Raw genomic sequence first — 18,612 nt, forward strand, 5'->3', positions numbered from 1 at the left:
AAATCGATTACGCTACACTGACCGATAATGCGTGTATGTAAGATCTATAATTGTATGCACTGTTTATTCTCGAGGCATTGTCAGTTGTGATTTTGAATTATGATCATTATCGCGGATGAGGGATTTTGAAAGGTCGGTACAAAAATGTTATTACTCGAGGGTTGCGTGGTTAATAACAGACAAAATATGTTACTATTGTCCTGTGATGTGTGGCGATATAAGTTTATTAATATTTTTAAGAGCTCGGAGAAAGAATGATTTCAATACGGGCGTTTGTAAGTACGGTCCTGATAAAATACATAAAACGCCAGGAGTTTTTTATTTTTTACAGTAAATTTGTAGTCATTGCTATTGTACCTAATATTATTACAACTCGTCGACTCTCAGCAAGATTAACAAAATATATATTAAGTAGATCATTACCGTCTTTACCATAGGGCACGTGCATCGAACGTGAACCAACAATTTACCAAATTAAACCAAAAAATATCTAGCAAAAGGGCCCCAAATTCATGGGTGCCCAAGGGCCCCAGCATAGCTTGAGACGGCTCCGAAGTGGATGTATTTTGAGTTCGAGGCGTTTATCGAAAACCAGAGACATACATACATATTTATTTGAATTTGTGTTTTTAGAAAAATTTCAGGTAATGAGAGATCACTCATTATTGGAGATCAAACGCACAAATTACATGATATTACGAAACGGAGGATATACATTGTGTATATCTTTATATCTTAAGGTTTAAGCAATGCGTCGACAGACTGACTGTCTGACTGATAAGGTAGATGTAAAATATGTGATATGTATTCAAGTAAGCATTTACGAGCACTATTGAATTACCATTTATAAGACAGACCCAAGTCAAGCGTTTTTTAAAAATCATTTAAATTAAATTATTTGTTTGGCACTTTGTTTGTGGTTCACATGTACTTTTAAAGGGTTTTTTAAACGATTGTTAGGTCTATGGTCCTAGTTTTTTTTTGGAATATCTAAATTTATTTCAATTACAAAACTTGATATTACAATCTAATGAGTTCATTCGTCGATACTTCAGGGTATTTTCTTTTCGTAACCAATAGTAGTTTTTATTATAACTTAGTAAATTACATTAAAGTACTCAATTAGTATCTAATGCTGCTATTATTTTATTTATTGAAGTTTTTTTACTAATTTATTTCATAGCCTATTTTAACTGCCAAAGAAAAAAAAATAACATTTATTTTCGTGATTTAAACATTGTTATTTATATAAATACAAATAATTATCAGCACGAATGCTGTTTATTTTCCGGTGAAGTTCAAATAACCGACAGCTAATAAAAGCAGATCAAAGAATAATGAGGCTGTGGGCGGGGCGGCGCCTGTCGTCGGAGCGGAGAACGGAGAGCGGTATACCTAAACAGGCTGCATTGTTTATCTAAGCCTTAAGACATTTTAAAACCGATAAAAATACTTGAAATAGTTAACTGTGCGAAATTCAATGATCGCAATAAAACAAAATAACTGTTCGTAATATGTTAAATCAAAAAACCTTTTTTTGTTTTGGTATCATATCGTCTTATTTGCTTATTAAACATTTAGATATTCTACCGCCAAACAATAGTAACTAAAAAACAGTATTGTTGTATTCTCGTTTGAAGTGTGACTGAGCCAGTGTAACTAAAGGCACAAAGACCCAGGCAAGTAATGGTTAATATTTCTTACAGCGCCATTGTCTATGGGTGGTGGTCACCACTTACCATCAGGTGGCCAAAAATAAAAAAAAACAATATTACCTAATTTCTATAATATTTCATAAACATATTATTGATGTTAAACGTTTTTATTTAACTGTCGTTTGAAAGCGAAAGAGTCTAATCCATACCTCTAAACTATTTCGTATGATATCCTTGAAGTATCCTATATTTATTAGAAAAGACCTATTTACCCATTACGGGAAACATTCCACGCTATTTGAGCGCGAGTTGATAAGAGTACATTTTATAGAATTTCACCAAACACAACCTCATTTTTAATGAAATTTTCGCTTCGCTGAGCACGAATTGAATTCTAAGTACAATGAAGACCATGAAAAAAGCAATATATAGATCCACGTGTCTCTCCATAGGAGTAATCGAAATAATCTGCTTACTTTTCAATTTATATTAGAAATCATATGAGCGAATAGCCTTACCTACTCGCAAGTTATAGAAACCATACCTTACACCGTGATTGAGTCGCCAACCAAATCTTGAATAATACATGCTTTCCGTAATAACTCTTCCTCTCACCTTTCAAAGCAGAATAATTCTATGTATTGAAGTTTGGCAATAATATATGTACTAATAATAACTATATATCGTCCCGCTCAAAGTCCCATCAATTATTTATAAAAACGCTGTATTTATGAAATATATTGTACAGGTCTATTCCTGCTCAATGTCTTGTAGTCCACCGCTGGACTTCAGACATCTATCAATGTGCACCAAAGCTCGTTCCTCCTTCTCTTCCGGGTCGAATACCGCCTACCTATTGATCAAATATGTTTAATACATAAATATAATTGTTATGCGATATGTTTGATGTTATTTTCGGTTATTTCATAACAAACGTACAGAATCCGCTTATCAAAATTGCTCTCTTTACTCCATCCTCAATACCATTACTGTATCATCTTTGATATTTTCTGTATTCGAGACAGCTTTATGTATATTTTTTTAAACGCAATTTCAACCTTATGCCGTTGGCATAAAGGATATTTTATGTCCAAATTACATACAATATAGTGATATAACGAGCGACACTTGAAGTGGCAATTTGACAGGATTACTGGCGACTGCGACGTACAAAGTAACTATTCATGAAGTTATTTAAATTCTATAATATATGACGTACTTGTGTTAACGTCGAGCTACAAGAATATTAGGACAATTCAATTTCATTTTAGTAATTATCTCTAAGTGTTCTCTGTAATTATGAGCCGTGTATCGCTAACACGGTTCCGAATGTCAATGAATTGTGTAATGCGTGCGCATAACTCTAAGACAATACAAGAGAGAAGACCCTTTTAAGTAATAAATTTAACTTAAGTTAGGAAATCTTGCTTTTTCACATACAATACTATAACTAAGTATAGGTGATATTTAAACATACACGTTAAATTAAAGTTAATATAAATAATAAAATAAATGCGAGTAGGTATATCGACTGAGGCACTACTATATATACTATGTCAGAAATCTTAAATCGAGTGTCAACAATAACTGTTCTAAGCTTTAACTCAATCAAATAACCGGTGGATGTGGTCATAGAAAACGAATTATAATAAGTGTTAATTAATATATATATATAGAATGAAACGATGGCCTCACCTCACCTCAAACCTTCACGTTAGACACACGTTAGATTACGTAGTCATCGCTTGTAAGCGAATAGACATCAAAATACTCCTTCTTGTACGCCAACATACACTCATAAGTCACATTCAAGAAAGATGCACAAAACCGTCTGCCTTATCCAGACCTCCTTATGTATTTAAATTAATTATATTATAATTTGCGTAATTAAGCGTACAAAGAAGAGTATGAATTAATAAATTAATGCGTTCTACAAACTATAATATTTACTAAGTATTAGAATGACGTTTAAAAAAAAACACGACAGCTTAAATCTTTGACTAAATAGAAACGGATCTAATTGTATTACTAAATAATACGGACGGTTCATACGTTACGCAGTAATAAGCGTTTTGTTATAATCCTGCTTTGAATGTGATTCGACACAACAATTACAACGGGGCTCAACAAAAATACTATTACTATAAATAAATAGTGCGACTAACGTCGAGTGACGTTAAGTGCTTAACAAAAAGAGTATTTTGTTTGCAGTCGACGCGAGCCGGTGCGAGTCGACCCCGGATACCCTGGTACATAAATCGTCGATGAATTTTCATAGAATTATCGACTCTATTGAATTCATATAAGGGCTGGATCGGCGTGTGTAGAAACGTAATTAGTGAGTTTAAAGTGCAGAAGGGTGGTAATTCGGTATTATCGAAGGGCTGGTTTGGTGTACGCGGATTAAGAGATCGATGTCACCGATGCGCTGGGAACATCGTAACATCATCAGCTACATGTAGAGGCTTCCAGTGCGACATATATATTATTTAAATAACTATTAAATCTATTCAATAAACAAGCTCCTATTTTTCCGTCGACCTATTTGTATAGAATACATAGTTAAAACGAAATATATACTTTATGTAACTATTTACATAAAGTATATTTTTGATGAGCCGGAACCGTAGCAACCTTGCACCTAGTGTTTTGATCATTTACACAACTTGAAACGAGGATTCTGCGATAAAGAAATGATAAGAAACACAGTAGATATTCTTTTAAATCAATCATATTCGAGTAAAATTATTTTTAGCAGGAATGCTTATTTGTGCAGCTCTACATAGATTATAGACATAATTTTTAACATTGCTTTTCTTGTATTTAACGTATAATACTTAATTGTTTTATTATTATACAAGATATAAAATTCTCTCGTCTAGTCCTAAAAAAGGTCGTCTCATTTATTAATCTAATGAACGATATAGACACGTGTTTGCATTTTATATAAAATTTTCAGATCTTACCCTTAATTTCATCAATCTTCTTGTAACGTACATATTTGTCGTGCATATTGACGAACAGACAGACCGAAAACTTTTCTACTCAAGTTTTGATAATATTATACATATTAATAATAATAATAACTTTTTATTTCAAGTGACTATGACTCATTTTTATTGTTAGTGATACATATTACTTATCTCCTATGTTCGTATAATAAAAACTATCACTAAATTGTAATTATGGTAGTAATCGCTGAACTAATCCGCTCGAAATAGCACAGCAACTACTAACATACTTACAGTCAAACCTACTAGCAATTAAAGAGTATTAATGAGTAGTGATATTGTTTGGTTAACTGGAACAATCCGAATGTAACAAGAGAAAGAAGGAAATAATGTCCATATATGCATATAATATATTTACAAAATTTTATTCAACTTTAGCCGGTATGAGTTTAAATCTTGCACAAAATGATTTAATAAACGTATTAATTTAATCTTAATAAATGGACCATCATAAAAACGGTTGTCTTTTTTAATTTTATTATTTCATAATTAAAGTTTCTCTAATCTAATTCAAATTTATAAATTTTATTTATGGTACGTGAAAACAATTACTAATTACTAAATCTAAAATTGGCCTAGCAATAAACAATAATCTTATTGTATAAATATACCTAATCTAAGTCAAAAACCCTCAACAATTAATATATTTTTATGAATATTACAAAAAACCAACATTAAAACTAAAATAAAGTATCATGACGAAATAGGTAATAAGTAATATTTAAATGTTTGAAAGTTAATTAATTCTTTGTTACTTTTAAATGTAGACGGCGTGGAGCGATGCGGGGAATTGAAGAGCGAAGGTGCTCATTCAGACTCTGAGCACGAAGTCGAGCATGAGCACGAAGTGAGCACGGAGCCTGAACGAGCAGAGCACGAACCGTTAGAGGCCCTCGACGCTGGACGACCGCGCAAGGTAATTTGCTACACGTGTTATAAATATCTATGACTGAAAAAGTAAAAAAGGAGCTCTTCGTCTCTAAGCATTTTGTTGAGAAAACCGCAAGTATAATATTTCCGAAGAAGTGCTTCCCGAGAGCGTTATACAATACTGCGTCTAATTTTGGTGGTCAATTTGAATGTGCATTCAACATTAAAATTATGAAGTACGTTTTGAATACTATCGTACTAATATTAGTTAAAATATTAAATTGAACGTAGGTTTTAGTTTTTCGATATAACTAATTAATCAAGTTAGACCGACTCAGTTCAATACATTATTTCTATAAAACGTTAAAAGCGATAAAAACGACGTTATCTTCTTGAAACAATAATGAACAATAATGTTGTCTTAGATTTTCGCGATTATTACACATTGAAATAAAACTAGTTTTTAACGGATTTAATCGCGTATATTAATTATTTTAACCGCCCGTGACCACGAACACTGCAAAGTGCTCGAAACGTCGGGATGTTAAAATAATTAATATACGCGATTAAATCCGTTAAAAACTAGTTTTATTTCAATAATGAACAAGTTCAGTAAATTATCATTTTTAATAACTCTATCGTTGCTCGAGTAACTAGCCAACATTTAATTATATATGAGACTTAGGACGCACGGTCCTTTCTTAATCGGTCGAGTTAGTCAATTTTATTTGGCCCTACAGGTATTTTTTGACGCACGTATATCCGTTGTAACTGCGTCTATTTTTCTTCTTCCATATCGGTACACACGAGTCTGAGAATAAACAGCTGCCTTATAAAATGACTGCACCTACTATGCAGTACTTAGTACTTAAGTTTAACAGTCTTGTATAAGAGAATGATTATTACTCGTCGTAATACGTCACTCTGCTGAATAGTGTTATATAGTTTGTTCTGTGTGATGCAAGCAGGTGCGTCGCAGCCGAACCACGTTCACCACGTACCAGCTGCACGAGCTGGAACGAGCCTTCGACAAGACGCAGTATCCGGACGTGTTCACGAGGGAGGAGCTCGCCATGAGGCTGGACCTCAGCGAAGCAAGAGTTCAGGTATGTGGTTGTTTTTATATGAACCAATTGCCGGCTAAAACTGATTGTCATCGTCTGCTCTATGACGATGGATGATATTATTTTCTGAATCAGGTAAAACTTCCTTCGATTTTATTTAATGCATTCCAATTAACCGTTATACCAAGATCATTGTTCACAATGGCAGCGAATGTTCAAAAATATTAATTGCATTATTTACACTTACGAGATTTAGGATGATATCTTCGTCTTTGAAGTTATTTGCTTGGCGCCTTTTAGAACGTAAATGGTACCGTTGAAATAGTCGTGTGAAGTAATGAGATACAATATTGTATCCCCCTTAAAACGAGATACATGTCTTTAGTCTATTGTCTAATCTATAAAACCAATGAGCCCCGAGAGACCGAGTGATAATCATCGAAGAGTTCAACTACCCACTTATACTTGATGATGTCTCTATCAGACCATCAGAGTCAATGTCACTTTTAATAATATTGGTAGGATATTGGCGCTGTAAGAAATATTAACAATTCTTTACATCGCCAATGCACCACCAACCTTGGGCCCATAATGTTACGTACTTTGTGCCTGTAATTATTACAGTTGTAAATAGGATAAAATCAAGCATAATCTTTTCCAATAGTTAAACGCCAGCTTGTTCCAAAAGTGGGCCCCCAAAACCCCAATGTTTGATCAATTCTGGAATATTGACAGCGCTAGGAGTTCCTTATTCAATTTATGCTAAACGTGACTTCATTTTGAATTTCAACAGTTGCATTTTTCAATAAATTTCAAAATTTAGGTACTTTAAAATTTAGTTTAGATTTTATTCAATTTCACTTATTAGTGTATTATTGAATCCATTTCTTGCAACTGGCACGCAACTGAATGGTCTCAATTTTTTCCCTTAACATTTTGTTAAAACTTTATACTTTATTTAAATTGCATACATCGGATATTAAGAATGGGTTTATTTAAGAAAAAAAAATCAATGTAAACCTAATTTATTTACATAATATTTCTATCGGAGCGCACATTACTCTGCACAAACATAAAATAACATTATTCAACATAACGGTAACACCTTACAATTTATAATTGTACACGCGAGCATAGATTAGCGTGACGCAGAGGCGTGACGCTGTAATTAAAATTAGCCACATTGTTCGCTCACAATCGTGCAGATTGCGAGCCGCCCGCCGCCCGCGCGCGCGGTTACGCAGATTAGGTCCGGACACACTGAAAGTGCCTGTGGCGTCGTGGTCACTAAATGTTACTTTAATACTGTCAGTCATGAATTCAGTAATAATTATATAACTCCACAGAAACACGTCCTGTTTCTGTGGGCCTCACACCGTTGAGTATATTTACGCTTTTTATCTAGATGAAGTTTTAGCGACAATTTTTTTAACTTAAATTTTTAACAATGTTAATTTATCTTTTACACGAAAAGCTATAATATATTTTATTACATTGAATTCTAAATAGCTGCAGATATAAGCTTATTTAAATATAATTTGTAGTATTAAATCTATTGGTGTTATTCAGTTTAAACAAGCGAAGCGAAATAGTTTCGCGTATATGAATTCAATTTATACCACCAATATTTAATTATTTATTTCGCTATATTCAATACACATAACGAGTATTATTTGAGTATATATCTAAAATAGACTAATGATGATTTAGATCGAACTTCAAATTGATTTTCTTCAAACGAGTGCTGGAATTTTTGAAGAAAGACGGAATTGAAAGTCGCAACACTCGGGTTTAGTTAGTTCTTTGACCACTGTAGTCTCAATTATTAAGTTCATTGTTAATTTGTAATATCTTGCGTTGCTATGAGCTCCACCCCTACTTCGTGATGATAAAGATGGCGTTTGCATACGACTGCGTAGGAAGCGCTGTTATGAAGCTACAGTGTCGCTACACGCATAATACTTACCTGCCGGTTGGTCCTTGCCTCATGCTTGTGATACGAGGTAAAGGATAGTTTTGACAGGAATTATATAATATTAGGGTTAATTTGTGCAATTACAATAATTAGCTTAAACTACGGTTTAGAGCTGTAATTGTATTGTGTTATTAACAAGTGGTTAGGTTTCAACGGGCGTCCATTGCGTCTTGGACGCTGCGTCGCGTCGCGCCGAGGGCTGGGCACAATGGACGCTAATTCTCGCCTCATTACACTCTCGCCGCTAATGTCTCGCTAATTGTACCTCGAGCCTTCACTACTCTGTGCAAAATTGGTGTAATCAAGCGCAGTGTGACAATGGCTTTACAACTTTTTAATTTAATTGTTCCTCACGTTACTGAAACAGCTGAGCTGTTTTGTATTCTTTTATTTTGTTTAATGCATTTAAAATACATTTAAATTTAAAAAATATATCTTGTGGCTGGAATTATACGGTTTCTTTAAAGAATTGTGTGTTTGAAGTTATTTTGAACTACTTTCTAGAATCTTCAGAATGTTATAGGATTCTAATACTAAGTCTCAATCGAGTCGCTATTAGTTAAGATTTGATGGGTCTTTAAGGAACAGTAGGCGGGCGGCGGCGGTGGTGGTGGGCACGACTAACAATGGTTTAATTAAGCACGGTTTGAGCGTGAGAGCTCTCAAACTGCAGTTAAAGTGAGCGCCGCTGCAATTTGGTAATTACCGACTCCGCGAGACTGAGGGGGCGCAGCGGGAGGGGGTGCGGAGCGCGGGGGGCGAGAGGGGGGGAGGTAATCTCGCGGCCTCGAGAGGCAGTCGGCAATGCACAGACAATAAAACACTTTAATATTTCGCAGGGCTGTATGCTGCTAATGAGGAATTCATTTCGGTCATTAGATGCTCTCGCAACTGTATTTCTTTAATTGCGGCTCACTTCTGAAGCAGCCGCGTAAGATTGGCTCTTGTGCAGCAAGATTTGAGAATTAAGGTCTCTGCATAACGAGAGCTTGATGTATTTAATGTTACATTACAACACTAATACTTGTGCAATCCTGATTACGATTGTCCCAGCATTAAGCGTCATGAAAATATATTAATAAATTACTAAATATCAAAACCCTATCCTCAATCAATAGTTCCATGCTTTATAAAATGAATATTTGTTATTATATTTAATGTACCGTTATCACTAATCACAATCAGCGATTCAAAATATAGGATGGTTGAACTCTTTCAAGTATTTGATATAATATGAGAACGCTCCTATAATAAGTACCAGCCCTAATAGCGCGATAGCCGGTGAGGGCGCGGTTCTTAAATCACACTCCACGCAGCGTAAATTGCTTTTAATCCACTCCATAGATGGCGCTCACCGACAAACGTCCTACCCTCCTACTTACACTTAATCCCAACAAATTAGAACCTTAAATTCTTGCCTGTAAGGTGAATATTTGCTTGTACGATAGATGTGAAATTTAGAATGCAATTGAGTCCTATGATGTGAAGTGATCGCTGTAACGTAGCTGCACGAACGACACCACTTGAAGCCGCAGCGTTGCGCTCAATCGGTTTTGTTCTATACGAAGCCGAGTCTAATTCAACTAAATTATTTAATTGCTGGAATCTTTTTAATGATCGCAATTTATAATGACAAAAGACCTCAATCAGAATTGTTGAACTGCATTATTGATCCGTGAATACAAAATTGGAGATTAATATAAGCAAGTATTTAAATAGTATGAAACAAAGTTGCTATGTGTGGTCGTCTTGTGTATTTCTAAACTCCTCGATTGATTTTGAGGCTTTTTTAATTTTAATATGAAGATTTATTATAATTCTTTCGAAAGGGTCAATTTTAATAAAACAACGTTGAAACAATTAAAGGATTTTGATAATGATCACATGTTTTGTAATTCAGTCACAAAAAGCTTTTAAGTTACTGTACTGTAGTACTTTGAATAATTGAGTACTTTAAAAAGTTAAAAGTATATTATAAATTAAGTTATATAGTCGTTATGTAAATAATAATACGATTTAACAATAATTATAATGTCGACTTCATAAAAATGGTACATCTTTCCCGGGTAAGGATTCTTTTTTACAAAAAGTCTCAAGACATTTTACATTGAATAGTAGCAACAGCCTGTAAATGGCTCACTGCTGGCCTGGGGCCTCCTCTCCCTTTGAAGAGAAGGTATGGACCGAATTCCCTTACGCTCCTCCAATACGGTTTGGTGGTTACAAACGTGGCAGAATTTCAGGTTACCTGGTGATAAATTTTTAATAAATTAATGACGTAGTTTGAACACGTGACCTTAATTTAAGATTCACGTTCTACCCACTGGGCCGTCTCGTTTCAATATATGTATTTAAATGTATTAATACCGACATTCTAATCCATTATCGAAAGTCATTCGTTCGGACGAACCGACCATGCTAATCTGTCAGATTACGAACAATTTGAACCCTCACACAACTGTGAAATTGACTCATTTGAAAATTATGAAATTATAGCATTTTTGCCTTCGCCGCGCCGCACAATGTCTTTTTATTAGCGCAATGCGGCTCGACTAGCTCAATTTGTTTCTATTCTCCATTAACCGCTATGCAAATGTGTGTTTAAATAGAAGGCGTTAAGGTTTGAATTGCATTGTGCTGGTGTGAGCGCGAAAACCACGTATGCGTAATTGCTTTTCATTACGGCCCCATTGTAGTGGAGAGAGAGAGAGACTGGAGAGAGAGCTACAAATTGGCGACAATTATGCTATAAAAAAATTAAAAGTGGACGCGGAGACGGCTGCGCCCGCAGCCGGGCAGTGCGCGCCGAAAAGGTTTCGTTTTAACTTCGACAATTAATAATTTTGTTAAAAAACATAAATGAATAAGACAAACAGGCAATGCGGGATAAAAAAAAGCGTGGAGTCAGTATTTGTTGATTTTCAGGCAGGATTTTTAAATTAAATGCGTTTGTTTGAAAAAGAGTGCGTCACTACTGAATTTGTCGTCGGTTTCTCTCGGGTAAATTCACATTCCGAATCGGCGGTACTTGTATATTTAGATTATCTTGTAAAATAACTATTCAAAAATGCTTAAGGACTTTTTTTAAGGAGCATCACTCACACATATAGTAATAAAAACATATTTAGACAATATACAAAGGGTGCAACTCTTTAAGACACAACACGTAGTTTAAAGTACAATATACAATTTACATACACTAAGAAACATATACAAATCTTTTTTTATTTAATACCGGAAACGATTGCTGGATATAAATTATGTAATTTGTATTGCAGTGTAATAATAATTTTATCGTTTGTACACAGGTGTGGTTCCAGAATCGACGTGCTAAGTGGCGTAAGCGAGAGAAGGCTCTAGGACGGGAGCACGCGCCGTTTTTACACCACGAACACGGTGAGCATTTAACGCTTATAAACTTATAATTTTTACATAAATATACTATCTCTATTTGAATCAATGAAAACTTGATCTTAAAACATATGTTTAATACAATTCAAAGTTAAATAAATATTTGCTTATCGAAGTCAACTTTTTTTATTAATTGTAACATTATGAAATTGTACAATGGTGTTTAGGGTTCTTGAAAATACGATATAAATATTTAGCGAATATTCGCATACTTATTAATGAAAAATCAATTATAATAACGATCAGAGAACATGTAAATTGACAAAATTGTCAAAGAGTCGTTTAATTTTCAACTACGAATGTATTTTAAGAGTTATCTATTTATCGATATCAATACAAAGAAAGACCTTTTTAGTAATACCTAAAAATATGTACCAAACGATGGGGCGTCGGTAATATTACTATTCCAAATCTGTGCTACCTTTGTATTGAACTAGCTACCCGCCCGTATCGTACAAAAGACACAAACAAACCACTGAACTGAGTTCGATGAAATTTGGCAACCAGCAAGCTAAGGAAGTACAGAGGATGCTTTTCTATCCTTAAAACCTGACGACCAACTAAAATGATAAACCGCGAGCGAAATCCCTGGCGTACGACTAGTAAACAACTAGTATTTTATAAATTAAAATATTGCTTTGCTTAAACTAAATATAACAACTTAAAAAAATAAACAAAATTACCGTAAAAAATTCAACGCATGCCTCATTTAGTCGCAGGAAGTAAAAAAAAAACAAAGGCCAAGTTTGCGAGGTAGATACAAAAGTGTGTTCTTTTTAAAACGTGTAACAGTTGTCACTTCGAATACAATAAACTGCCTAATTATAGTCCGCAGCGGCGTCGATGCGGAACCCGAGCACGTACAATTATAATCGCATTACGTACTTCGATATGGTATTACAATTCAATATCTATTCATGATCTACGCTTTAACTAGACAATACACGCCCTTTAACGAAACAAATGATGTCTCCAGTATGTGAATATTTTAATGTCATAAAAATGCTATTAACGACCGATCCTACTTACCAACTAATTACATATTTTGGGAATGTTATACGGATCGTACTTTTTTGGTACACAATCGAGAAATGTTGTATAAGGACAAACGTTGATACGCTATTTCGGTGCGTGTATGCTTTAAATGTCATAATTATTACGGTCAATATCGCATATCATAATCTTTCATATTCACGACTGTGTTCTGCGGTGAGTATAAAGATTTATCTCACAGAATAGGTCTACAGATTTGCTGTTAAATGGAACATATGTTATTGTTAGTCTCATTAGTTATTCAGGGCAATTAATTTTATTGCGAAATAAATTTTCGTAGTTGGGCTGTAGCTTTTGTATACGCAAATTGATTTATTTATAGAAACTGTCGCGGAATAATGTCTCGGAAATAAATACAGTGATTTACTATTTGGCGGTAAAAAAATACAAATCCTAAAAGGAAATACGTCGTTACTGTTCTCTGGGTCATTATTAAACACATGCTCGCTTTTATAATAATTATTGGAATAGTCTTTTTGTGTTTTAGAATTTTAAATACAACGGATCTGTGTAATGGAAACGAACCTATTACAATAATCACATGAGGTTCAGTCAATCACGATTACAAGCGATAATTTGAGCGTCGTTAGGTGTAACGACAGGGAAATATCATCAACATTTACTCGATAAGGTGTCGTGTTTATCGACAATTGTCGCCGGTTATATTTATCGATGGATATCTTTCCACAATCGTAAACTAAGGGTGGAATCCATATTTTACACAGTGATGTGTTTTATTGTTCGTTTCATGTTTATCTATTTATTGACTAGTTTTAACGACGTGTATATAAAGAATTAGGGTATTTACGTAACCTAACCTATATTGGCTTATTCGTAGATTTTTTTTGGTGCGGTGGCGTTATTACGTACCAGTTTATGTACCAGAATCAGCAAGTGGATCACGCGATGCGAAACAATTGTGAATACTTAGGTGCACCACGCTACACCAACGCGTTTGGTTTTGGGGCTGCATATATAAATATGACAACATTTCATCACATTCATGCAATTTTATATTAAGCACACGAAAACTGGTGCTTGCCAATCAAAAAATTCCTACGTAACCTATAACCTACGGACAATTCCGCGTCGATTTAGATACCGCCTGGATTTATTTTCATTCATAAGAAAACTTTTTTAGAAAGTTGATGAAATAGCAGTAGGATGTCATTTATTTTATGATAATGCGTTTGCCTAAAATTATGAACATAAAAAAAGAATAATCTATTCTAAGCAAAGCATTTTTTATGAAAATGTTTCCATGATTCAGACTACAGATATGTGTCTATAATACCTACGAATGAATACGTATTTAATTACACCTAGACAGAGTACCAGGTGCCAGTGTACAAGGATTGTATTGTTACTGTTAATAGATAACTTTGTTATCAAACGATTGCTAGCGGTCGTCGTCACCTGCCCCGGGGTACATAACCATACTACTAATAATAACAACTAACTTTATTTCGTCTGTAAATCATTCTTACGTTTTACGATTTTGTGACTCAGTTACGATATCAATTATTTCGTTTTTTGTTTTTTTAAGTATCAGGTTTTCATTGTCAAATAGATATATATAACTAAGATCTTCGATAATTTATATACATATCTAGATAGAGTTTAGAAACGAGCCAACTTTATTACCTTCATATGCGTGAGAGCTACGCTTGACGCCGTACATCATACCTACTACTTTACTAGTGTCCGTAAACTTAGTAAACAACTGCAGGCCAATATTTTTTTTATTAGGCGATCTTAGTTTTGGCAGTGTATCTATAAATAAAAACATGCAATATTTTATTTAAGTTTTATTTTATTAAAACAGTACAGTATGCATTTTTGATGCAAGAAGTTATTTGCGTTGTAAAAATATTTTTTTTAGGTCTGAGAAAGTATTTTTGTTTATTTATATATATATATTAAAAATAATTTTGACCTAGGTGTTGGAGAATGGGGACCCAGCATGGGAGTTGGTGTGGGAGGCGTGGGCGTCGGCGCAGGCGAGTGGTGGCTAGGACTTGGCGCACCGCTGTGGCACGACGCGCCACCCGCGGCTGCCTTCAGAGCTTTACTGCACAGGTAATTCGATAACTATTCCTGAATTATTAGACGTGTATTCAAATTTAAAAACCTTCTTAGTACTTTTGAGTTTCTTGCCGGTTCGTTTTGGTAGACTCTACATTCCGATCCGGTCGTAGCTTTATATTTTATGTAATAAGAGCCTACTTGAATAAATTATATGTATTTACAGTTATCTTATAAATGAGTGTGTGTGTATGTACAGAAGCTTTACCCATATATATAATAACTTTAGAAGATATGCTCTTAAGTAGGTGATTTCTGTAGAATATAGTTATAATTAATGACATAATTTAACAAGTCGTTATATCAATTCGACGATCCGTTTTAGATAAATAAATATAATAAATAATCTCCATTATTTAAAGACAAAAGGATCTTCTAAATGAACAGTTTATTTTTAAACTTTGTTAAGGTAGGCTCTTAAAATAATTATTAGTCTATTAAAACTAATTAATTAAAGGTCTGAAGACCCTCATACACATTTCGTCCATCCAAAATTAATTAATGGAACACAAAGGTGCAATTGGTACTATGAAGTAAGCTGGGAAGGACTAACTAACCCAGCACTCACTTTGCTACGCTGTTTATATTATATATAAAGTTATTTTTTATCTGTGTTATTTTTGTTCATAGTTTCATGTAATATTTTTTGGTTAGGTATGTCCTGGCTCTGCCTCCACCAGCGCCGATGTCGCCCGCAGCGCGATCTCCGTCCCCCGCGCGCTCGCCTCGCCCCGCGCCCCTCCCCGCGCCCGCCCCTCTGCCGTCAGAGCCTTTGCGGCTGCTGCACGACCGCTACAGTCGAGTGCACACGTAACCAGGTGTAATATACTACATGTAAGGCTATGTGCTCCTGGTACCTCTCAACGCTTGAGAGCTTCGGAGATTCGGTATATTTTTCTCTTGTGTCGAAGGAACATTAAGCATAAACGATTAATTAAGCAGATTATAAAAATACAATAACTCCAATTAATTAAAAAAAAAATCTCTTATATAAATCAAAACATCCGACTACAGAAAAGTTGCATGAATGGGGTTAATCCTCCAATTTTTATGTCAAACTTCATGATATACATATGTATATCCGCCGAGCCGAGATGGCCCAGTGGTTAGAACGCGTGCATCTTAACCGATGATTTCGGGTTCAAACCCAGGCAGGCACCACTGAAATTTCATGTGCTTAATTTGTGTTTATAATTCATCTCGTGCTCGGCGGTGAAGGAAAACATCGTGAGGAAACCTGCATGTGTCTAATTTCAACGAAATTCTGCCACATGTGTATTCCGCCGACCCGCATTGGAGCAGCGTGGTGGAATATGCTCCAAACCTTCTCCTCAAAGGAGAGGAGGCCTTTATCCCAGCAGTGGGACATTTACGGGCTGCTAATGCTAAAAAATACATATGTATGTTTTATTTATTGACATTCATGAATACAAAGCAGTATTGCATAGTACTTTTTAGCCGCTCCAGAGTCGGTCCAATTTTGGTATAGCTATGTTATTTGAGATTGTCATTTTCCTCTCTGAGAATGTCTGATGAGTAGTATAACTGTTTATGTGTCATTGATTGTGTGATTCGATACAGCTGCTCGTGTGCCTTACCTTTCGATGTCGTGTTGTAAGCACTCTGTTCAGTATCTCCCCTGATCTCAAAATAATTATTATTAATTAGAAATTGTAAATATTAATTATTATAAATAAATTATAAAATCATTTATAAATTTTAGTTTTAAACACCGAGTGTTAAATAAATGTGTAAAATATCGTGTAAGTTTAGTTATTAAGTTATACTGTAAATATTGTATATTGTAAAAGTAATTATCGCTTTCATTTAAAGATTTAAGTATTCACAGTATGTAATAATTCTCGCTCATTAAAGAGTAGATTTTAACAAAGAACATGTGTTAGGATTTCATGAAAATGCAGGTTTCCTTACAGTGTTCTCTAATGTCGAAAACGAATAATATAAAACAACAAATAAAAATTATTAGAGCCCTCTATTAATATCATTTTCATAACCTGTTTCAACCACTGGGTCATGTCGACTATAATGTGTAAAGGTCTTTTTAAAATTGACAGAAAAATAGAACTGTTGAATGTTTTTGTTCATGAATTGATGATAACAAGTGCACATTGTACATGCATATCGATGATATTCGTTGATAATAAACATCCCATTTAGAAAGTCGTTTAAAACTGAAAGACTATCGATGTGTGTGTGTATAGTAATGATAAACAACTACTAGGCTAAAGTATGTACGCGTAGAGTCTATTTATCGAGGTGTAGTGTAGCGAGTTTGCAATATTGTCGCCGTAGTTAATAAACTAGATGAGAAATTCGTATGACTTTTATTATTGACTGACCCCTGTATTGACTCAATGTACCTACAAAAATAGTCGAACGAGTAAGAACTAAAACTGACATATGTTAATCTATTTTCCTTTACACTTAATTCAACATTAACATGACGATTCAAAAGTGCTTCTATGAGGCTGTGTGAACTTGAACAAAGAATATTTTGATTTTGATTAAATTATATAATTTGATAAAAGTAATGTCCACCATTTTGGATTCAAACTCTATAGGCATCACATTTGGCAAATAAGTGACTTAGTAGCTATAACAGAACAGTTAAACTTGCATAGTATACACAGACGGATCAAATTATAACATTAATTTTTGCTTTACCGTTTTCGGGTGCCCTGATTTCTCAGCTAATTACCGTCAAAATTTTGTTTTCCTGTGACATTTAAACAAATCATTATTAAATTGTAAATAATACAATTTTATTAATATATTTAAATGAACACTATTGTGGGTAAGAGAATGTTGAACAATTGCGTAGATAGATCAAGGATTCTGTACTATTTCATATATACAATAAAATCATACAAAATCTACGAAGCAGTCTATGCTGTGAGAAGGTAGGTCATACATTCATACTTCAAAAAATATATTTCCTTTAACAAAACCATCGCCATATGCTACGCTTCGCAATAAAAAAAATCTTTTAAATATTGAACAAAATGATTTTCATTTCACACGAAAAAAGAAACAGATTATTATATAGATTTAAAGTACAATAAAATAAACAATATAATATATTAAATTATAATACAAACAGCCATACAACATGGTTTGTAGTAAGACTCTATCCTATAGAGCTTGTATTATAAAAGTTGGATTGTTTGTTTGAATGAACGCGCTTATCTCGTTGATCAGTCCGATTTGAAAAAGATATTGCCCATTAATTGGGGTAGGTTATAACTTTATAACATCAAGTTACGACACACAGGTGTACACTACAGTAACGTATAAATTAATCATAAAAAAATTACAAAACATTCATAATTCGCCATTAAATGAGTGTACAACGAAGCCACTTCAAGTCCATTATTTGCCAACACGCGTCGCACAATCGCATGAAGCCCTATCGATTCCTTCATCGCTGTCCATTATAATCTAGAGCATTGTTTAAGACCCCCCTCTCG

General features: G+C 34.2%; 1 protein-coding gene across 1 annotated transcript; it reads left to right on the forward strand.

Annotated features, from left to right (window-relative positions):
• Window positions 1-1,337: 1,337 nt before the first annotated feature.
• On the forward strand, window positions 1,338-16,177 carry LOC125072614 (retinal homeobox protein Rx-like). The gene is made up of 6 exons (XM_047683246.1): window positions 1,338-1,389; window positions 5,434-5,582; window positions 6,505-6,642; window positions 11,884-11,971; window positions 14,980-15,118; window positions 15,779-16,177. Exons 1-6 carry the CDS (start codon window positions 1,338-1,340, stop codon window positions 15,936-15,938), a joined length of 726 nt encoding a protein of 241 aa, XP_047539202.1. The 3' UTR covers window positions 15,939-16,177.
• Window positions 16,178-18,612: the final 2,435 nt, after the last annotated feature.

Source organism: Vanessa atalanta, chromosome 22 (genome assembly GCF_905147765.1).
Source record: "Vanessa atalanta chromosome 22, ilVanAtal1.2, whole genome shotgun sequence".
NCBI lineage: Eukaryota > Metazoa > Arthropoda > Insecta > Lepidoptera > Nymphalidae > Vanessa > Vanessa atalanta.